We start from the raw sequence: 18,036 nt of genomic DNA, 5'->3' as shown, positions 1-18,036 counted from the left end.
AAAAAAAAAAGAATAGCTCAATTGCATCAGGAAATAGTCTATCTCAGGCTAGCTGACAGGGTACATTCAAGGTAGGGGCAACTTCCTTATGGCTTATACAAGCTCAAAACAATTTTGTTTTTACAAGGCTTGCACAGCAAGTTTATCCTCTAAACACTATGTTCACCATTATAGAAGCCATGACAGAACAAACTGAGGATACTACCAATGTCCTACTTGGTGAACCAACGCGTTTTACTGGGGTTACTTACAGGAACATGGGTGAGGGGTTTCTTGCAGGAACAGAAATGACTCAAAGTTGCATCACCAAATACCAGCCCAACAAAGCCAACAGCTCCCAAAGCTAGGAATCTGGAACACAGTGTACACAGCCTGCAGGCAGCTCAAACAGGTTGGGAAATGTCCTTTCCTGGTGCCTCGGTGGGTCTAAACCTCAACCAGGCAGCCCTGCTGGTTTCTGTTTCTTTAAGGAAGCTGTTTTGATCCAGAATCAATTCTTTGCTGCTTCTCTGCTCTGAGAGTCTTCTTAGCAGCTTGCCTTCCCTTCACCTGAGAAGGACTTTGAGCACTGACTTCTAACTCTGGCAGAGAGGGGCTGAATGGATCTGGTCGGTTTTAGGGACTTCCTGAAGCTGTTGAATTGTTTACCTTCCTGCTTGAGGATCTTACTTGCAGGATGTTTTAATCTCGAGGAAACTGTTACACAGTATTCCACCCCTTTCTCCTCTCCTCATTACTTTCTTTCCACCTCATCTTGTCCCTGAACTTTGGAGGGGGTGACTATAGATGTCCACCTATGTGGCTAGGAAACAGGCCACCATGCCACAGTAACAAGCCACTTGTTATCTGGAGCTTCACCAGGAGCTGTGAGTTGAAGCTGACAGTGATCTATGGGTGCAGACACTCGTATTTAGAAGGCATTTATCAGGCACGTCAACTCCATCTAGAAAATCCATCTAGAGATTGCTTTCCCATTGAGGCCTATGACCTCCTCAGCTGCATGCTTTTGTACTGGCTGACACCACCAGACATGAACTCCCTTTTGTGGAGTGGGCCTTAAATCTAATGGGAAGGTTTTACCCATGACAGCTGAGCCACTATTGCACAAGCAGGCACATCCTGCTAGAAAGCCGGTATTTCAAAATGCAGGAACAATAGCTAAGCAGAGGTGTTGGGTGACAGTTCCACACCAGCAGCCTGTGTGGCTCCTTCTGATACTATGGGAGCCAGCCAGCAGGATGTGGGTTTACCGTTATGTCACAGCTGAATTTCTCACCCTATAGTCAAAACACACAGATATGTAGTGTCTTCAACAATAAGGTCCTATTGTTTAGCCCTGGTATACAGCCAACCACAGTAGCAATAGCCTATATCATTTGAGAACCCTCAGGGGCTTCTCTGGCCAATGACTCACAGGGAGGTAGTCCATCCTGGGCCCGAGGATTTTCATTCCCTTTCCTCCTGTGTATGGTACTATTGGATTTAAACTCTTTAGCTGTTGGTGCAGTCACTAAAGATTGCTCAGTGGCCTTAAAGGACTTTGGCCCTGGGACAGCCTGCATGGCATTGGGACGGGGGCTTATAGACACCACATTTCACTATTGTAAGTATGTATGCCACCTTTGTAGGGTTTGATTCTGTGCTACACCAAATGGATCTCAGCCTTTATTCTAGACCTTTATCAGATAAGCCGTTTTTACAGTCATTGGAGGTGGAACTAGTTATGGATTCTGTAAGTGGTACAGCTCAGAGGGTAAAGGCTTTGAAGGGGCTCTAGCCAGTCTGAGCATGCCAATCATGGCTCTGGAAGGCCTTGCCCTTCCTCCCAATTCCTTCTGCCTAAAACCAATTAGAGTCCATTCCTGAAACTAGCCACCAAGGCTAGTTTCCCATATTTGGGCCTTCCTCCTCCCGAGGCTGACTACCAAGGTCCAGCTATCAAAGTATTGAAGTCCAGCAACCGAAAGCCCCCTTTGGCTCACCTAGTTAACATGCTCAGTAAAAATTAAACACCTCATCTTAACACGGGGCTCCCCTTTTACCACTATAAACTGCCATTTTCCTATGGGCCACATCTGTCTCCTCTCTATCCAGGGACAGTCCTTCCCCTCTCCCTTGTTCCCTCCCCCCCCCCCCATCCTCTATCTCCTGTCTTTGCCTCTAAATCCCCACCCTTTGTCTCTCTGAAGCAAATAAATCTTTGTGCTAAGAAGTTGGCCTTGGGGGGGGGGTCCTGAGCCCATCCTGACACTGAGCCCCACAGTCTCCCCCAATGGAAGTATTATAGCTCTGAGGGGGTCGGTATCCTGGTAGTTGAGAGCCAAGGAATACCACAAAGTTCCACTGCACAACAGACCACCCAAGAGACTTACTGGGAGAGACACAGGAAGGGGGCTGCCTCTGCTCAGCTGAGAAGCTGCAGGGGAACTGGCAGTTGAAAGGCTTAGATAGGGTTTCTTGGAAGAGGTGTTTTCCAGGGTAGAGATTTCCAGGGTGGGGATTAGTGAGGGATCAAGCCCAGCCCAGGGTTCGGTGGGATTTGGTGCTCAGGGATCGGTGGGTTTTGCTAGGTTTTTCACCAGGAGGTGGGCTTGGACCTTTTACCCTTCAGATCCCTCCAGTTGTAACACTTTATACAGCTATCACAGTTGTTGTTCTAGTGCTGTATAGTGACTTCTGCTCTTTTCATTGGCTGAGACCAAATGCTATTGAAACCATTTGTACAGTTTGCTTTTGCCAGAGGCTCCAGCTATCAACTTTTGAATTCCCCGTGGCTTCCATCCAGAAGGGACACTGCAGTGGTATGGGACACACAGCGGGTTTTTGTTTGTTTGTTTGTTTGTTTTTTGTTTTTTTATGTCCTACGAGGATCTTGGCTCTCTCTAAAGCCTCTTAAGCCTTTATAGCCCAACCCTATATTATACTCTTCTTTATCAAGTTATTCAGAGGATGTGCAGGTTGGGCAAGATGAGGCACGAAAATCTGCTAATATTCCAGAGTCCCCCAAATGTGCACATCTTCTTTACATTTACAAGCACAGGTTGTAGTAGGATTTTGTCAGTAATATTGTCAGCTATCATATGCATCTTACCAGACCATAATACTGTAAGAATTTTACAGCAGTTCCTGGCCCTTGCACCCTGTGCCGACAGATCTCCCAGCCTGCTTCCCTTAGATGCATACAGATGTTTCTCTAATGTCTTTCCCAATCTGTAAAACATCCAGAGTTTTCTGTCATGTCATCTATTTAACAAAGGCTTGCACAGAGGATGAGCAGGATAAGACACATCCTGAGCCACCACCCCATGCCCCTGGTGAAGCACCCTCAGAGTCTGTTGTCATCTGTACTCAGCAAGTCTCGGATGATCCCAGAGAGTCTCATTTAAGAAGATGCTAAAGTCAAACATAAGCAAGGTCTAATGCAGCATGGAAAGGTTCCATCCGTTTATATCAATTGCTTCCTCCAGAGATCATGGTTGGGTAACAGGCATGGATAGGAGATGCTAGCTTAATTAGCTCTCTGTAATCCGCAGACATTCTCTCTGACTCATGATGTTTCCATATCTTGCAGCTCTAACGTGGAGCCTCCCTACATTTCTCTATTCTGATGAGCCTGACCTAATCTGCTCAGACTTACTGAGGGCCAAAGAGGGATGTGGTCTTGCCCTCCCCTGTTGCACTTGCTGGCTCCCTGGGTCAGACAGGCCCTGGGTTGGCACTGTGGATGCTGTCTGTCTCCCTATTCACCATACCTGGATGTTGGGGGTGTTCCTGACTGAGCAAACAATTTGCTGGGATCAGTCACAAAATCCCAAAGTACTCAGCTTTCCTTTCACGCTCGAGAGTGCGTGTGTGCGCGCGCATGTGTGTGTGTGTGTGTGCGCGCGCGCGCAACTCCATTCATGTGTGCACGTAAAAGGTCAATATCAGATGTTCTTCCTCATTCAGTCTCCACCTTATTTTTTGACTGGGTTTTATTGCATCTGGAACTTGCTGATTTGGCTAGACTGGTGGGCCAGCAAGTCCCAGAAATCCCTCTGTCTCCAACTCTCTAGTGCTGGGATTACAGGTACACCTCTCCCCCTCCCCCTGCCTCTGTCTCTCTCTGTTCTGTCTCTCTGCGTGTGTATGTGTGTGTGTTACTTTCTTATCTCTGTGTAACTTCCCTGGCTGCCCTAGATCTAGCTTTGTAGACCTGGCTGACTTCAAACTCACAGAGATCCATCTGCCTCCACCTCCCAAATGCTAGGACTAAAGGTGTGTGCCACCATGACTGGCTGTGTTTTTTTTTTTTTTTTTCTTTTTTAATGCCAATGCTAATTGGTTCTTTTATTAGTGTTGTAACTTTAAAATCCATTGAAAATTTGGTCATCATTTAAAAATACAGAAAAATCTTTTGGAGAGATTTATTTATTTTTGTTCTGTGTGAATGAGCTTTTGCCCGCCTGTGTGCACACACCATATGTGTCAGAGCCCTTAGAACTAGAGTTATGGATGGTTGCAAGCCATCGTGTGGGTGCTGGGAACTGAATGCAGGTCCTCTGCAAGTGCTCTTGACCTCTGGGTCATCTCTCTATTTCCATGTGTGCGGTTTGGAGTCAGGTCCTCATGTTTGTATGGTAAGCATTTTACCAACTGAGCCACCTCCTCAGCCCCTCTTCCTTTTGAATGTTTTTATTGATATATTTAAATCATACATAGTAGTGGGTTTCATGCATTTCATTATATTCCATCTCTCACTAATCCCTTTCCTCTTTCTACCCAGCTCCCTTCTATTTTCCTGTCTTTTTGTGACCCAGTCGGTTTCATTAGAGTTGTGTACAGGAGCACATGGCCATCTGTGGATGTTCCAGTGAAGAAGAAGTCTCCCAAGTTCAATACTAACAAAGCATCGATCCTCAGGGTGGGTGGGCCATGAGTTCTCCCGCTTCCTTGACAGGATCTTGAGGGTCCTGATGTTGTGATAATCTTGTGTAAGCAGCCATAGCTGACTTCTACTATTCAACCAGTGGACTCAGCTTGCCCTGCTGGTCAGTATTTTGCACATGGGGTACACTGATGACTACTGATGACAATTCTCCCCTAACAACTGTCAAAGTACCTCCCCAAACTGTGAAGAATAGCCACAGGGAGGAAGTTTCCGGATCAGGTCCAGCTTGGGTTCTCTATGACCTATGACCAGGCTCTTGGTGTCTTTATGGATAGGATCTTACCATCTAGTTCTGGTGGACAAGCAACAGGATTGGAGATGGCCTACATTTTTTTTTTTTTTTTTTTGAGANAGGGTTTCTCTGATAGCCCTGGCTGTCCTGGAACTCACTTTGTAGACCAGGCTGGCCTCGAACTCAGAAATCCGCCTGCCTCTGCCTCCCGAGTGCTGGGATTAAAGGCGTGCGCCACCACGCCCGGCAGGCCTACATTGTTTTGAAGGTTGCAGAGGCCGCTCTGATTCATAAGTTACTGGTACTGAGATTTTTGCTTATTAACCTATAGATTCTGGAAGTGCCTCTATTCACCCACACAGGGTGCTCTGTTCAAATGATTTAATTTTTTGTTAGTTTAACAAGCATTGGTATCCTTAGTGTTCTTCCATACACAGTTTTAGTTGACCCCACCTCTACTCTTCTCCTCTCCCCATCTCCCTGCTCCATCTCTCCACTTAAGCTCTTCCACCCCCAGGACCCTTTCAGTTTGAACTCACATTGTTCTGCTACACATACAGACACTCAGCATGCTGTAATCTTTCTTTTTCCTTTTCTCCTGGTTTCCACTCTTTCCTTAACACACAGTCACTCCCACATAAATGCATCCATTAGAAACTAGGCTCGACTTCCTCTTAGGGTTTTCTGGCTGTGAAGAGACGACACTATGACCATGGCAACTGTTATAAAGGAAAGCATTTAATTGGGACTGGCTTACAGTTTCAGAGGTTTAGTCCATCGTCATCATGGTGGGAAGCATGGCAGCCTGTGGGGCGACATGGTGCTGGAGAGGAAGCTGAGAGTTCTACATCTTGATCTGCAGGGTGCAGAATGTGTACCACACTGGTCGTACCTTGAGCATAGGAGACCTCAAAGCCCATCTCCACAGTGACACACTTCCTCCAACAAGACCACACCCACTCCAACCAGGCCACACCTCCTAATAGTGCCTCTCCCTATGACCAAACATTCAAACACATAAGTCTATGGAGACTATTCCTATTCAAACCACCACAGCATCTTGGTGAGAACATGTAGGGTTTGTCTTTCCAAGCCTGAGTTACCTCACTTAATATAATATTTTCCATTTTTACCCACTTCCCCTCAGAGCTCACAGTTCCACTTTTATAGCTGAGTAAAATTACATTCTATGCATCTACTATATTTCATAAGCCATTTAAAAATTTTAAAAGTCTTAAAAACAAACCCAAACAGGGTCTTTGTCGTCCATGCTGGCCTTGAACTCATGGCTCCTCTGCCTCAGCCTCAAAGTATAAGAAACACAGGTGTGTACCACTGTGTCTGGCTTGTGATTTTCATTTAGTATTTCCACATGCTTTTTGATAGTTTTATCCTTATTGGTGATGGCTTTTGATACCAGATACTTTGATGAAATTACTAATTAAGTCTATTAGTTTGCTTACAAATTATTTTAGCTTTTTAAAGTATATAGTCCCCTGAAAACAATGGTAGCTATGGTTATTTATCTTCCATCATTTATCTCCTCCTCTTCCTCCCCAAAGCCTACCTCCTTCTCCTCTTTCTCTTCCTCTGTAGTCTTCTTCTTCTTTTCTTCTTCTTCTTCTTCTTCTTCTTCTTCTTTTCTTCTTCTTCTTCTTCTTCTTCTTCTTCTTCTTCTTCTTCTTCTTCTTCTTCTTCTTCTTCTTCTTCTTCTTCTTCTTCTTCTTCTTTTCTTCTCCTTCTTCCCCTTCTTCTCTTCTTTGTGTACTGGCAGAGTTTATTTGAGTTTGGTAGTTTGTTTTTTAAAACCCTATGTGTGAAGTCATTTGGGCCTGGATTTCTTTTGTGGGGGAGGCTGGGAAATGTCCCACGAAATCCCCATGTTTATTTTCTCACTATGTTCTCTCCTCTCCACCTTAGCATGTTTGGAGTGATCCAGAAAGAGGAACGTTTTAATGAAGTATTTTTAAATTACTTCAAGGAAAATAAAATAGAAATTGCCCATGCAATTACCAAGCTGTTTCCTTTCCTAGAAAGCCTAAGGGACCACTCCTTCATCACAGACAAAATCTATGCTGTAAGTGACATGTGTTCATTACCCCATCACAACTGAGTCTGTTAACTGGTATTTGCCATCCTGGATGCTACGGTTCTCTAGTTGGCTAAAAAGCCTGGTATACCTTCCATGGGAACACCCTTTAATTGTTGTTAATTATTCTTAACTTATTTATTTATTTAAGATTTATTTATTTTATGTATGTGAGTACACTGTAGCTGTACAGATGGTTGTGAGCTTTCATGTGGTTGTTGGGAATTGAAATTTTAAGACCTCTGCTCGCTCTGGTCAACCTGCTCACTCCAGTTGGCCCCGCTCACTCAGTCCCTGCTTGCTCCGGCCCAAAGATTTAATTATTTATTATTATACATAAATACACTGTAGCTGTCTTCAGAAGCACCAGAAGAGGGCGTCAGATCACATTAGGGGTGGTTGTGAGCCACCATGTGGTTGCTGTGATTTGAACTCAGGACCTTAGGAAGAGCACTGACTGCTCTTACCCACTGAGCCATCTCTCCAGCCCTGTTGTTAACTATTCTATCATGCAGAAAGTAACAAACCACTTTTGCTTCTAATTGAAGGCACTGTGGCTGAATTGCAACAAGGCTGGGATGTAATGTGACTGAGTAGCATTTGCTGTGTTCTAATACCTTCCTTACCACCACGCCCCTCCCCACCATGTACCTACAAAAGAAAAAAAAATGAAAGAAAGGAGAAATTGCTCACTGATGAATACTGATTAGCGACTTACAATAAAGCAAGGTTAAAATAACTAAAGAATGAGAATAATACTGTTACAGGGGTCTAAGGCTTGTCAATCAATGATTTATAGGAAAACAAAGACAGGAATTGGCGGAGGAAAGTAGATTGACTTATAATTCTGGAAAGAACACCCCCAGGTTTCCGAGAAAGGAACTTCAATCTTTCCTCATTCTGCCAATAGCAAAGTTATAATCTGTTTATTAAAAAGATGAAATACAGGCCAGGAAATATTCATATGGAAGTTTAGCTGGGAGCTCAAGTTATGAGAACCAAGAAATAAGTCATTCTCCTGGACTGCCTCTGCTCTGGCTGCATGGGATTTCCCAGAGAAACTAGAATCCACAGGCCCCCAGACAGTGTTTCATTATAATGTCGACCTGTGTATGATGAAACTATGCTTTGACACTCTCTCTGTTGAACTTTTTAAAAGGATTCCTACGAAGCCTGTAGGAACTCGGTTCCCATAACGAAAGTGGTGTACAATGTTCTCAGTCACCTGGAGAGGTTGTCGGACTCATCGTTTCTATGGGCTCTGTTTAACAGCGTGAACCTGAAGGAATATCCTGCGTTAAGAGAGATTCATAAAAGCCTGGGAACTGGTAATTCCTTCTCTCACCGCCCTTTTGCAGTGAAATCCTATCTTAATTTTTTTTTTGTTTATTACTTGACAAACATACATATATACAATATATGAGTTCTAAGCTGACCCTGACTTCATCAAATCCCCTCCAACCCTCCCTAACACTTCCATGTTCTTCACTGTCGTTTTTGTCTCCATCTTCTTCCTTCGTCTCCTTTTTATAACCTACAGAACATTTAGTGCTGCACCTATGTACATAGGTGTGGGACACCCACTGCAGTGCGAACAACCTACCAGCAGCCACGCCCCCCGAAGAACCCCTCCCCCCCACCAGAAACCATTCGCTGCCAATAGTAACTCAGCTAAGGGTGTAGCCTCGTGAGTCCCTCCCCGCCAGTGCTGACAAGCTGATTGGCTCGCTCTTATGCAGGCAATCGCAGCTGCTCTGTTTGTGAACTGGGCAGTCAAACGATATCCAGAAGACAGCGCTTCATAGCCGTCACTCCCATTCTTCAGCTCTTAAATTCTTTCTGTGTCCGAGACTTAGTTAGGGTCAGGGATTGAAATAAATGCCCTACTTAAATACAACTCTATTTTCATTCATTTAATCTATATAGCTAAATTGCTCACGGTGTGCCATTGCCTGAACCGGGCGTTGTGGACATAACAGCTAACGCTCTGTCTCACCTTGTGGGCGGCCTCTCCAGTTCTTTTCCTGAAATCTTGGCGTTTCTTTCACTCCCAATTTAGCTCCTGAAGCCCCCATTTTTTCTCCTTGTGCCTGAACTGCCCTGGGGATATCTGTGTCTGGCTCCTTCCTGTGCTCTCTGTTCATCCTTTTTCCCCCATGGAATCTCAGGCTCCCCTCTTTGCTGACCCCATCTCTGATGCTCTTGACCTTTAACCACCACCACCACCACCACCACCACCACCACCACCTTTGTAGGTCTATGACATTATTCACTCTACTCCAGAGGGAACTCCTGTTTCTTCCCTGAGGGTCTGTAGAGCCTGTGGGACAAGCCTTCCCATGAACTGAAATAAGATTTCATTACACTTAATTGAGCAACTAATTACTTTCCCCCCTGGATCTGAGGAACGAACCCAGGACCTTGCACTTGTTAGGCAAGCTCTCTACCACCGAGCTAAGTTCCCAACCCCCAGTTAATTACTTTTTATGATGTTTCTACTGTGTCATCATCCTTAGAACACAAGAGAGGAGCTGGAGAGTCGACTCAGCAGCTAAGAGCATCTGCTGTTCTTGCAGAGAACCTGAGTTTGATTCCCAGCACCTACATTGTTCAAAACCACCTGTAATTTCAGCTTCAGGGTCAACACCCTCTCCTGACCTCCACAGAGACCTACATTCATCACATATAGAGCACATGCTATCATACATAGTCGTTAATAAAAACAAAACAAAACCCCAAACCCCCAAAATCTCAAGTTTATTGTCTATAGCAGCGGTTCTCAACCTTCCTAGTGCTGCAACCCTTTAATATAGTTCTTCATGTTATGGTGAGCCCCCAACCATAAAACTATTTTGTTGCTACTTTATAACTGTAATTTTGATACTGTTATGAATAAGAACATCACTAGTGTAAATATCCATGTTTTCCCATGTTCTCAGCGGACCCCTGTGAAAAGGTCATTCAACTTCAAAGGGGTCCTGACCCACAGGTTGAGAACCATCAGTTTATAGGCCACCTCCCCACCCACCCACCCCCTAACCAGGGATTTTTGTTTTATTTTCTCCTCTTGTCTGCCCTGTAGGAAGAGACAAACTCTTCCAGCCATAAAAGCTATTGATAGCCAGGCGGTGGTGGTGCACGCCTCTTATCCCAGCGCTCGGGAGGCAGAGGCAGGCGGATTTCTGAGTTCAAGGCCAGCCTGGTCTGCAAAGTGAGTTCCAGGACAGCCAGGGATACACAGAGAAACCCTGTCTCGAAAAACCAAAAAAAGAAAGAAAAAAAAAAGAAAGGAAAAAAAAAGCCATTGATATTCAGAGTGACCCAAGGGCTTGAACTTCCCACTAGACTATGAAAACTCACAGACGCTCCATCCGTGCGATTGTTCCCACTGGACTCCAACCCCACGGTCCAGGGCTTGCGGTGATGCACTCCTTGCTGACCGGCAGGGACTAACGCTTTTCTCCCTCTGCTCAGAGCTACAGGACGGATCCTCGCCCCAGAAACGCAAACAGGAAGAACAGAAGCTTGCCACCGTGCACCCAAGTTATGAGCAAGGCACTTAGAACTAAGGCAAAAGAAGAATGGACATCAGAGCTCCAGTGGTGGTGGGGGATGGGGAGTGAGAGCGGGGGATGGGCAGTGCTGTGCAGAGAACTCTGAAGGGGTAGGAGAAGTAGATGGGTGATGGTTTTTTAAAAAATCACCTATTTATTTTATTTCATGTGTATGAGTGTTTTTACTTGCACTGTATGCCTGCCTGCTATGCACAGAGGTCAAAAGAAGGGGTCAGAGCCCCTATACCTGGAGTTACAGACACTTGGGAGTTATCATGCTGGTACCAGGAACTGAATCTGGGCCCTCTGCAAAAGCATCGAGTGCTTTTAACCACTGAGCCATTGCTCCAGCTGCAGTGTGGCTTTGTGTCAAGTTACAAATAATCTGATGGGGCTGAGACCCATTCTGCTCAGTCACAATGAGTGTAGACTGTGTCTCTGACTGTGGGTTCCAAGTTAAGGATTCTTTAACGGAGAGCTGCGAAGGGCTAGGAACTGTGGGTTAATGATGAACAGCACCGGAGAAGAGACAATTGGTAATAGCAAAGGTGATTGGTAAATCCCGATTGGGGGTGGGGCTATTGTTCAAGAGTAGAAATAGAGGCTGGAGCACAGCAGTCAAGGAGAAACAGACAGTGAGCAGTGAGCTGTGAAGTCTCACTGGAGAGACAAGAGAGATAGAAGTTGGGTGACCCTCAAATCTGGTGAAGCCCAAATGCACCAATGCCTCCTTGTGAGAGAAGCCGTGGTGCTTATAGATGGACTCCTGAAGGAAGCTGAGGAGAATGAGCTGAAAGAGGAAGACATAAATAAGCAGGGCTTACTGGGTGCCCGCTGGGGTCCTCAAGTGGTCATGTTTCCTCCTGAGGTGCAGCTCATCATTAGCTTCTGACACCCAAGCTCAGAACAACAACATTGTCCCAACCATGGCTCCCAGGACCCCTCTCCTTTTTCTGTCTCTTAAATTTCCAGTAAACCTAATACCTTCCAGCTCTAAAAGGAGGAACGGGTAGACCAGACCCCTCCCCTACTGCTGTGTGAGAGACAAGGAAAAGGATGGGGTTGACTCTCACCTTTAAAAATTACTTTGTTATTTTTATGACTGTGTGGGTGGATGATGGGCTGGGGGGGGGGGCGCACACCAGTGTGGTGTCGAATGAAGCAAGTGCTTTACCCCCAGGCCATCATGCTGTAAGGGTCTGAAACTTGCTGAAGGAAGACCCCAGACTCAGATAGCATGCAAAAACAGTGTTTATTCTGTAGGAACAACCAGCATGTGGGGTTCAACCATTCTCTAAAATGGAGACCCCAGAAAGGGAACTAGGGGAACTCTCTAGAAGGCTTAGGTAATTTAAAATGTCACTGGTAGATGCTAGGGGTCCATAGGTGGTCAGTGGTCTGCATCTATGTTATGAATGTTTAACCATAGGATGAGCTAGGGCTGCCCAGCATGCATGGCTCATTCCGAGATGAGTTAGTTTCCCATTTTGTGGCTATCCCCAGGCTGTGCTTTGGGAGAGGGTTTTATGATCTCGTTCTGGATTCTATGGTCTGTTCCTGAAGCTGGTGCCTTATGGCCTTTTTTTTTTTTTTTTTTTTTTTTTCTGAAATTGGGCCAGGTCCTTAAATGGAGCCCAATGGGATTCATGTTGCCCTTTCAATACTAACCCAAATCTCACATCATATGACTCGTGTTTTAGATCATTCTGTGGAGAGATGAGATATTTGTCTTCCCCTCCTCTACCTCTCCCCTTTCACACACCTGAGCCAGACTGGAGCTTCGTGCTAGGATGTGAGGGAGGCAAGTCAGTTGAGGCCCGGGAGATGCTAGATGTTCATTATCCAACATTAAGGAGCTTCTCGCTTGTGCGGCTTTAGAAGAGACTGTCTCCTTGAATCTGACCCCTTTAGCCTCTTGCTTGCTCTGTTGGCTGATGGCTGCTCTTGTCCTGTCTGTCTGTATGGGCCAAAGGGGACCCAAGAGTGCCTTGTGTGAGACCACGTAGAGGCTGAGGATAGAGCACAGATAGATGAACCATCACGTAGTGAGCTATAGAGATGAGCTAAGCCTTACCCTACTTTCCCAGCTCGACAGACATTGGTATGGAGATTGTCGTTATATTGGGTGGTTAAAGTCAAAGTCACCACTGTGGCATGGGAATGTGTGTGATCCTCAGACTTACAAGTAAGAAAGATCACAGTGGAAGATCTCTAGGAGGAAGAAGGGAGGGAGGGGACTCAACGAGGGCGATAGAACGGGAAGAGTCCCACCTTGCCCCGGTGTGTGTGTGTGTGTCCTGTGTGTTTATGCGTGGTGATGAAACCACCTGGGTGGGGAAGCAGAGTTCCTAACACCCAGACTTTTGACTGACAGCTCCACCCTGCAGTGAGCCCAAACAAGCATGTTCCACTAGTCTGCAAGCAGGACTCAGGGCCAGCCATCGACACCACTGGCCTCTGCGCCTGGCAGGGCTGTCATCCTGGCAGCTACATCTGCTCCAGCCTCTGTGGCTGCTGGGGCTATCTTTATTGCCATAACAACCCTAAGGTCTCCTTCATTCAAGAGTCTGCCTCTTCAGCCGCTAGCTACTACTCTGGATGCCCAGCTTCAGCCCATCTTGAGTGGCCAGCTGCTGTAGCCACTTAAGCGACTGCCATCACAACCTCCCAGCTTGGCAACTTATGTCGTTGCCAAGGCAACCTCTGCAAACAGCTGCTGGGATGCTTCAGGGGCAGGAGGACAGGTGGCCAGCCTCCCTGCTGACCTGAGATAGATTTTTCCTATCGCCTCATGGGGTGGTGAGCACAGACTGCCGTTTCAGTTTAGGCAACTCAAGTGAAGCGCACCAAACTATGCTCAGCCTCTTCTTCCGCGCTTTTTTTGTTTTTGTTTTTGTTTTTGTTTTTGTTTTTGTTTTTGGAGACAGGGTTTCTCTGTATAGCCCTGGCTGTCCTGGAACTCACTTTGTAGACCAGGCTGGCCTGGAAAAATCTTCCTTGCTTTAACCTCTGTTCCTCCTTCTTTGCCAAAGATCCTTCTTTGCTAATGTGGGTACATGTCCAGGTCTACAAGCAGTAAGCCCAGGAGTTCTTTTGAGTCCTTTTTCCTCTGCCTCCAGGCCCTGCCAGTAATCCTGCTCTGAGAAAGTGACCTGGCTGGCACGATTGTATCATAAGATTTGTCACATAATAGCTCTAACTCTTTACACTGAATATTGGGACATGCTTGTCGGTACGGTGATATTGCTGATGTGTTTATGTGGGAAACTTCAAGGCCAGCAAGATGGTGCAGTAGGAAAAGGGATCAAACCTGATGACCTGAGTCCATTTCCTGGAACTCACACGCTGAAAATTGAGAACTGGCTCCTGAAAGTTGTCCTCTGATTTCCATAAGTGCACCATGGCGCACGCATGCACACACACACACACACACACACACATACACACACTACAGAATTTACAAGATTTTGAAAATAAAAGCAATCGTAGGAATTACATTTATGCAGATAGTTTGTCTCTCAGTATCCTCGGGGAATTAAGTCCTCTTCATGGATATCCAGATCCACAGATGTTCAAATCTTTAATGTAACCTGCACACATCCTCTTGTTTAAGTCATGTCTAGCTTGCTCACAATACGTAAGAAATTATTCACTGCCTTTCCCCACCATTTAGGAGATAATGGCAAGAAAAACATGTGTTCCTTCTCAGTGCAGATGTAAAATATTTGTCCCAAGTGTGTTTGATCCATGGCTGGTTGAATCTTTGGAGCGAGAACCTGAATATAGAACAGTCCTAAGCATTACAATGAGAACTTCAGGTCTTTTTCATTTGTTTGTTGTTTTGAGACAGGTTCTCTGTGTAGCCCTGGTTCTCGTGGAACTTGCTCTGTAGACCAGGCTGGCCTTGAAATCAGAGATCTGCCTGCCTCTGCCTCCTGAGTGCTGGGATTAAAGGTGTGCACCATTGCTGCCTGGCAGGAGAACTTCAGGTCTTAATAGAGTTAAAAAAAATAAGTTATGTTAAAGAAGGCAAACTTAAGCTGAGATAATTATCAGTTGGTAAATGATAGTAAAAGGGAGGGGAAAAGAGAAAACAGAAAAGATGGAGTCGAGGGAGTAATGAACTTGAGGGCTGAGGGAAGGAAGGTGTACTGTAGGGCAAGCTAGAAAGCTAAGTGGGAAAGGATCGTCCGTTCATTCCTTTGTTTGCTCACTCCTTCCTTCCCTCCTTCTCTCCCCACTCTCTCTCCACTCTCTTTCTTTCTGTCTTTGAGACAGAGTCTTATTATATGCAGATATGTAGACCTGTTGGCCTCGAACTCATGATTGACCCCTCCTGTCTCAACCTTCCAAGTGCTGGGATAACAGATGTGAACCATCACTCCTGGCTAAGGTGACAAAACTTTATCACTATGCTTGTCCTCTGCAGTCAAGTGTCAGGGGAGAAAGAACTGGACCCCATCAGTTGTTTTTCCAAGGGAGCAGACGAGAACTCTCCAAGTAACATTCTCTTCTTTTTCAGGGACAAACCTATGCACACATGAAAAATGGTCACAGCCCTGTTTTGTGAAACAAGATAACCTACAGGAGCCAGAGATACAGCAGAACCAAATGGATGAGATCATTGGTAAGGATAATTTAGGATGCCTGTGGTGATAGGTGACCCTTAGAGTGGAGGTGACTGGCTGAGCCTATGCTTAGGGTCCAGCTTTGCAGCTCTGGGAGCCCCAGATGGATGCAGGAGCCATGGGCCCTGCCCCTGCTTTGACTGGGAAAGCAGGTAAGCAATGGGAGAGCTTTAAGACATCTGGGAAGGAATAGCCGCCAGGAGTTATATTAGACAAGGAAGCCAGGGATGTGTGTGTGCCCGTGTGCATGTTCGTGTGTGTGTGTGTGTGTGTGTGTGTGTGTAGTGAGGGATGGGAGAAGAGACATAACAAAGGCAGAAAGCACTGGAGATCCACAGAGTGAGAGAGACGGAAGAGTTAAGAGCCCGCAAAGGCAGAGAAATAAGCAGAGGCAGCAGGAAAAGGAAGAGTTAAAAAAGATGGAGAAATGACAAGCAAAAATTTGAGACAACGAAAGCCAGGATGGTGTCTCTCAAAGTAGAACACTCAGGAGGGACCAATTGTGGCAGGAGTATTGCTACCTAAACATTACCCAAGCTTCTGGATCGTTCCTGCTGTCTGCATCCTGGGCTTCCAGTGGAATGAGCTTTCTGATCATTCACTGAGAGCCCTAAGGGGTTTTATATTGCTGTGCAGTGATCAGCAGTGAGAGCTCAGAGTGCAGTGATGAGGACGAGGAAGACCAAGCCCTGGGCACTGGGACTCAGAAGGCAGATGGACAAAGAGACTGAGGACTCTGCCCCCCCCCCCCCCCCCCCCGCCCCGGCGTTCCAGAACATAGAGCTTCCTGCAGGATTTCACACCTCCTGTGTCTGGGCCAACCACTCTTGGAGGACATCAAGGAGTCCAGGGGCTCAGTCTCTGCACCTTATGTTTTCTGACACTTAGGAAGATGAGGAGAGTGTATCAAGGTCCCAGACCTTAGCACAGCTGGAAGAGCCAATCAGGCTGTAAAACTTAGTATGTGGGCAGCACCATCTGCCAAAATGAAAACAAAGACCCAATCTCCCATAGTTCTGGGAAAGTCTCTAAATACACTAACCTTGCTTTCTTTTTGGCTTCTGTAGTTCTGCTTCCGGCTAACTGTCCTTGTTAACTAAGTATGTCAACTCAAAATATAGTTTTTGTGCTTAATAGTTCACCCTTAGAAAGGGTTGGGGCTGCTCTGGGATCCTGAACACCCAGCATAGTCCCTGGATGGCTAAGGAAGACTTTCTATCAGTTTAAATCCATGTCCCAGCAGCCTTTCTGGTGGATAGTCTCTCTGACCCACAACAGAGAGGGCAGGAAATATTCTGAAGCATAATAAAAAATATATATTATATTTGGCCTTTATCCCCATTTCTTTGCACGTGTATGTGTGTGTGTAATTTAATATACATTATATAGCTGTATATATAAGAGGATGAGACAGGATATCAGCCTGGGCTACAAAGCGATATTACTGCGAGTCTCTGTCTGGATCAGACATTTCCAGGTCATGCTGTTCAAAGAATTAAAGGAGCAAAACCAGTACAATATAAAGAAACAAAGCAGAAAATATAGAATAGATACACTACAAGGGAACATTGGACCTGGAGCAAGCATGTTTTCCATAGCATCTGACCTACTGCCCAGGGCTTTCTCATGTGGGCAAAGGAGAAGTTGGCTATGGCCAATTAAGGTCGCTGGAAGCTACAGGTCAGCATAGCCAGTTAGTATGTTAACTGTAGGTGATGTAGGTGATGTAGGTGAGAATCCCAGGTTGTTGAGCGAGTCGTTGGGAGAGGGCTGTTCACATGTAACTCAATGCAAGCGGAGTCCCTAGTTGCTAATTGATCCCTCGATTGCCTTTCTCAGTAAGACCCCGTCTCAAAACAACACAAACCAAACAAAAGCAATAAAATAAAACAAAAGAGTTTGCTTTCCAAATCTAACCACATGGCTGGAGGAGTAAATCTTTCACTGCTACACATTTGATGTGGGCTTTTGAGAGCGATGGAGACTTTCTCAATGCTTGGTAAGGTTAACTCTTAGAACTCGGGGGGTCTGGGGATTGATGGTCATCAAGGTCACCCTGAGCCTCTGACTTCTGAGTTCACCATCTCACTTCCTAGGAAAACAAGGAAATGCGGATCAGGAACGAGCAGAGCAAATGGAGATTATTAAGGAAATGTGAGAAATAACTGCCTGGGTTAGTGAGAACCGGGTGGATAATGAAGTAATTACTGGAACGGCACTCTCTGAGCACCTTTGGCACTGGAGCGGAGAGTGGTGCACACCCTCACTGGGTGCCCTGCAATCCAACCAGAGAAGCAATCATGTGTTACTCATCCAATCAAGGGAGCAGCCAGGCATCGCCGCGGTTACTTTTGTCCACTCTGACAACTCATTTTGTAGGCTGTTGATTGGATCACCCCTACGTCACTAAAATATAATCAGCAGTGGGGTCCTGGCCTTACTTCCTGCAGTGTTAACTCCTATGTCATCATGACCCTTTAAAGAAGGATTGGGTATTTTTACTTGTAAATTTTTCACCCAGATTACTGAATGTGATAGCTGTTCTTTATAGTCTCTGTGTCTACATCTGGAATTAACTAAAACCTAAATGTACGCAGGTACAC

At 45.7% G+C, this 18,036-nt stretch overlaps 1 protein-coding gene across 1 annotated transcript in view; it reads left to right on the top strand.

Annotated features, from left to right (window-relative positions):
• LOC110292377 (nuclear body protein SP140-like protein) overlaps nt 1-17,347 on the top strand; it is a 20,027-nt gene extending 2,680 nt beyond the window's left edge. The window contains exons 2-6 of the mRNA XM_021159698.1: nt 7,083-7,239; nt 8,411-8,579; nt 10,726-10,806; nt 15,328-15,432; nt 16,070-17,347. Of these exons, the coding sequence (XP_021015357.1) occupies nt 7,084-7,239; nt 8,411-8,579; nt 10,726-10,806; nt 15,328-15,432; nt 16,070-16,164 (606 nt within the window). The 5' untranslated portion in view covers nt 7,083 and the 3' untranslated portion in view covers nt 16,165-17,347. The remainder of the gene's footprint in view (nt 1-7,082; nt 7,240-8,410; nt 8,580-10,725; nt 10,807-15,327; nt 15,433-16,069) is intronic.
• The last annotated feature ends 689 nt before the right edge of the window (nt 17,348-18,036 follow it).

Source organism: Mus caroli, chromosome 1 (genome assembly GCF_900094665.2).
Source record: "Mus caroli chromosome 1, CAROLI_EIJ_v1.1, whole genome shotgun sequence".
Taxonomy (NCBI): domain Eukaryota; kingdom Metazoa; phylum Chordata; class Mammalia; order Rodentia; family Muridae; genus Mus; species Mus caroli.
This window is presented reverse-complemented; position numbering and strand designations above follow the sequence as displayed.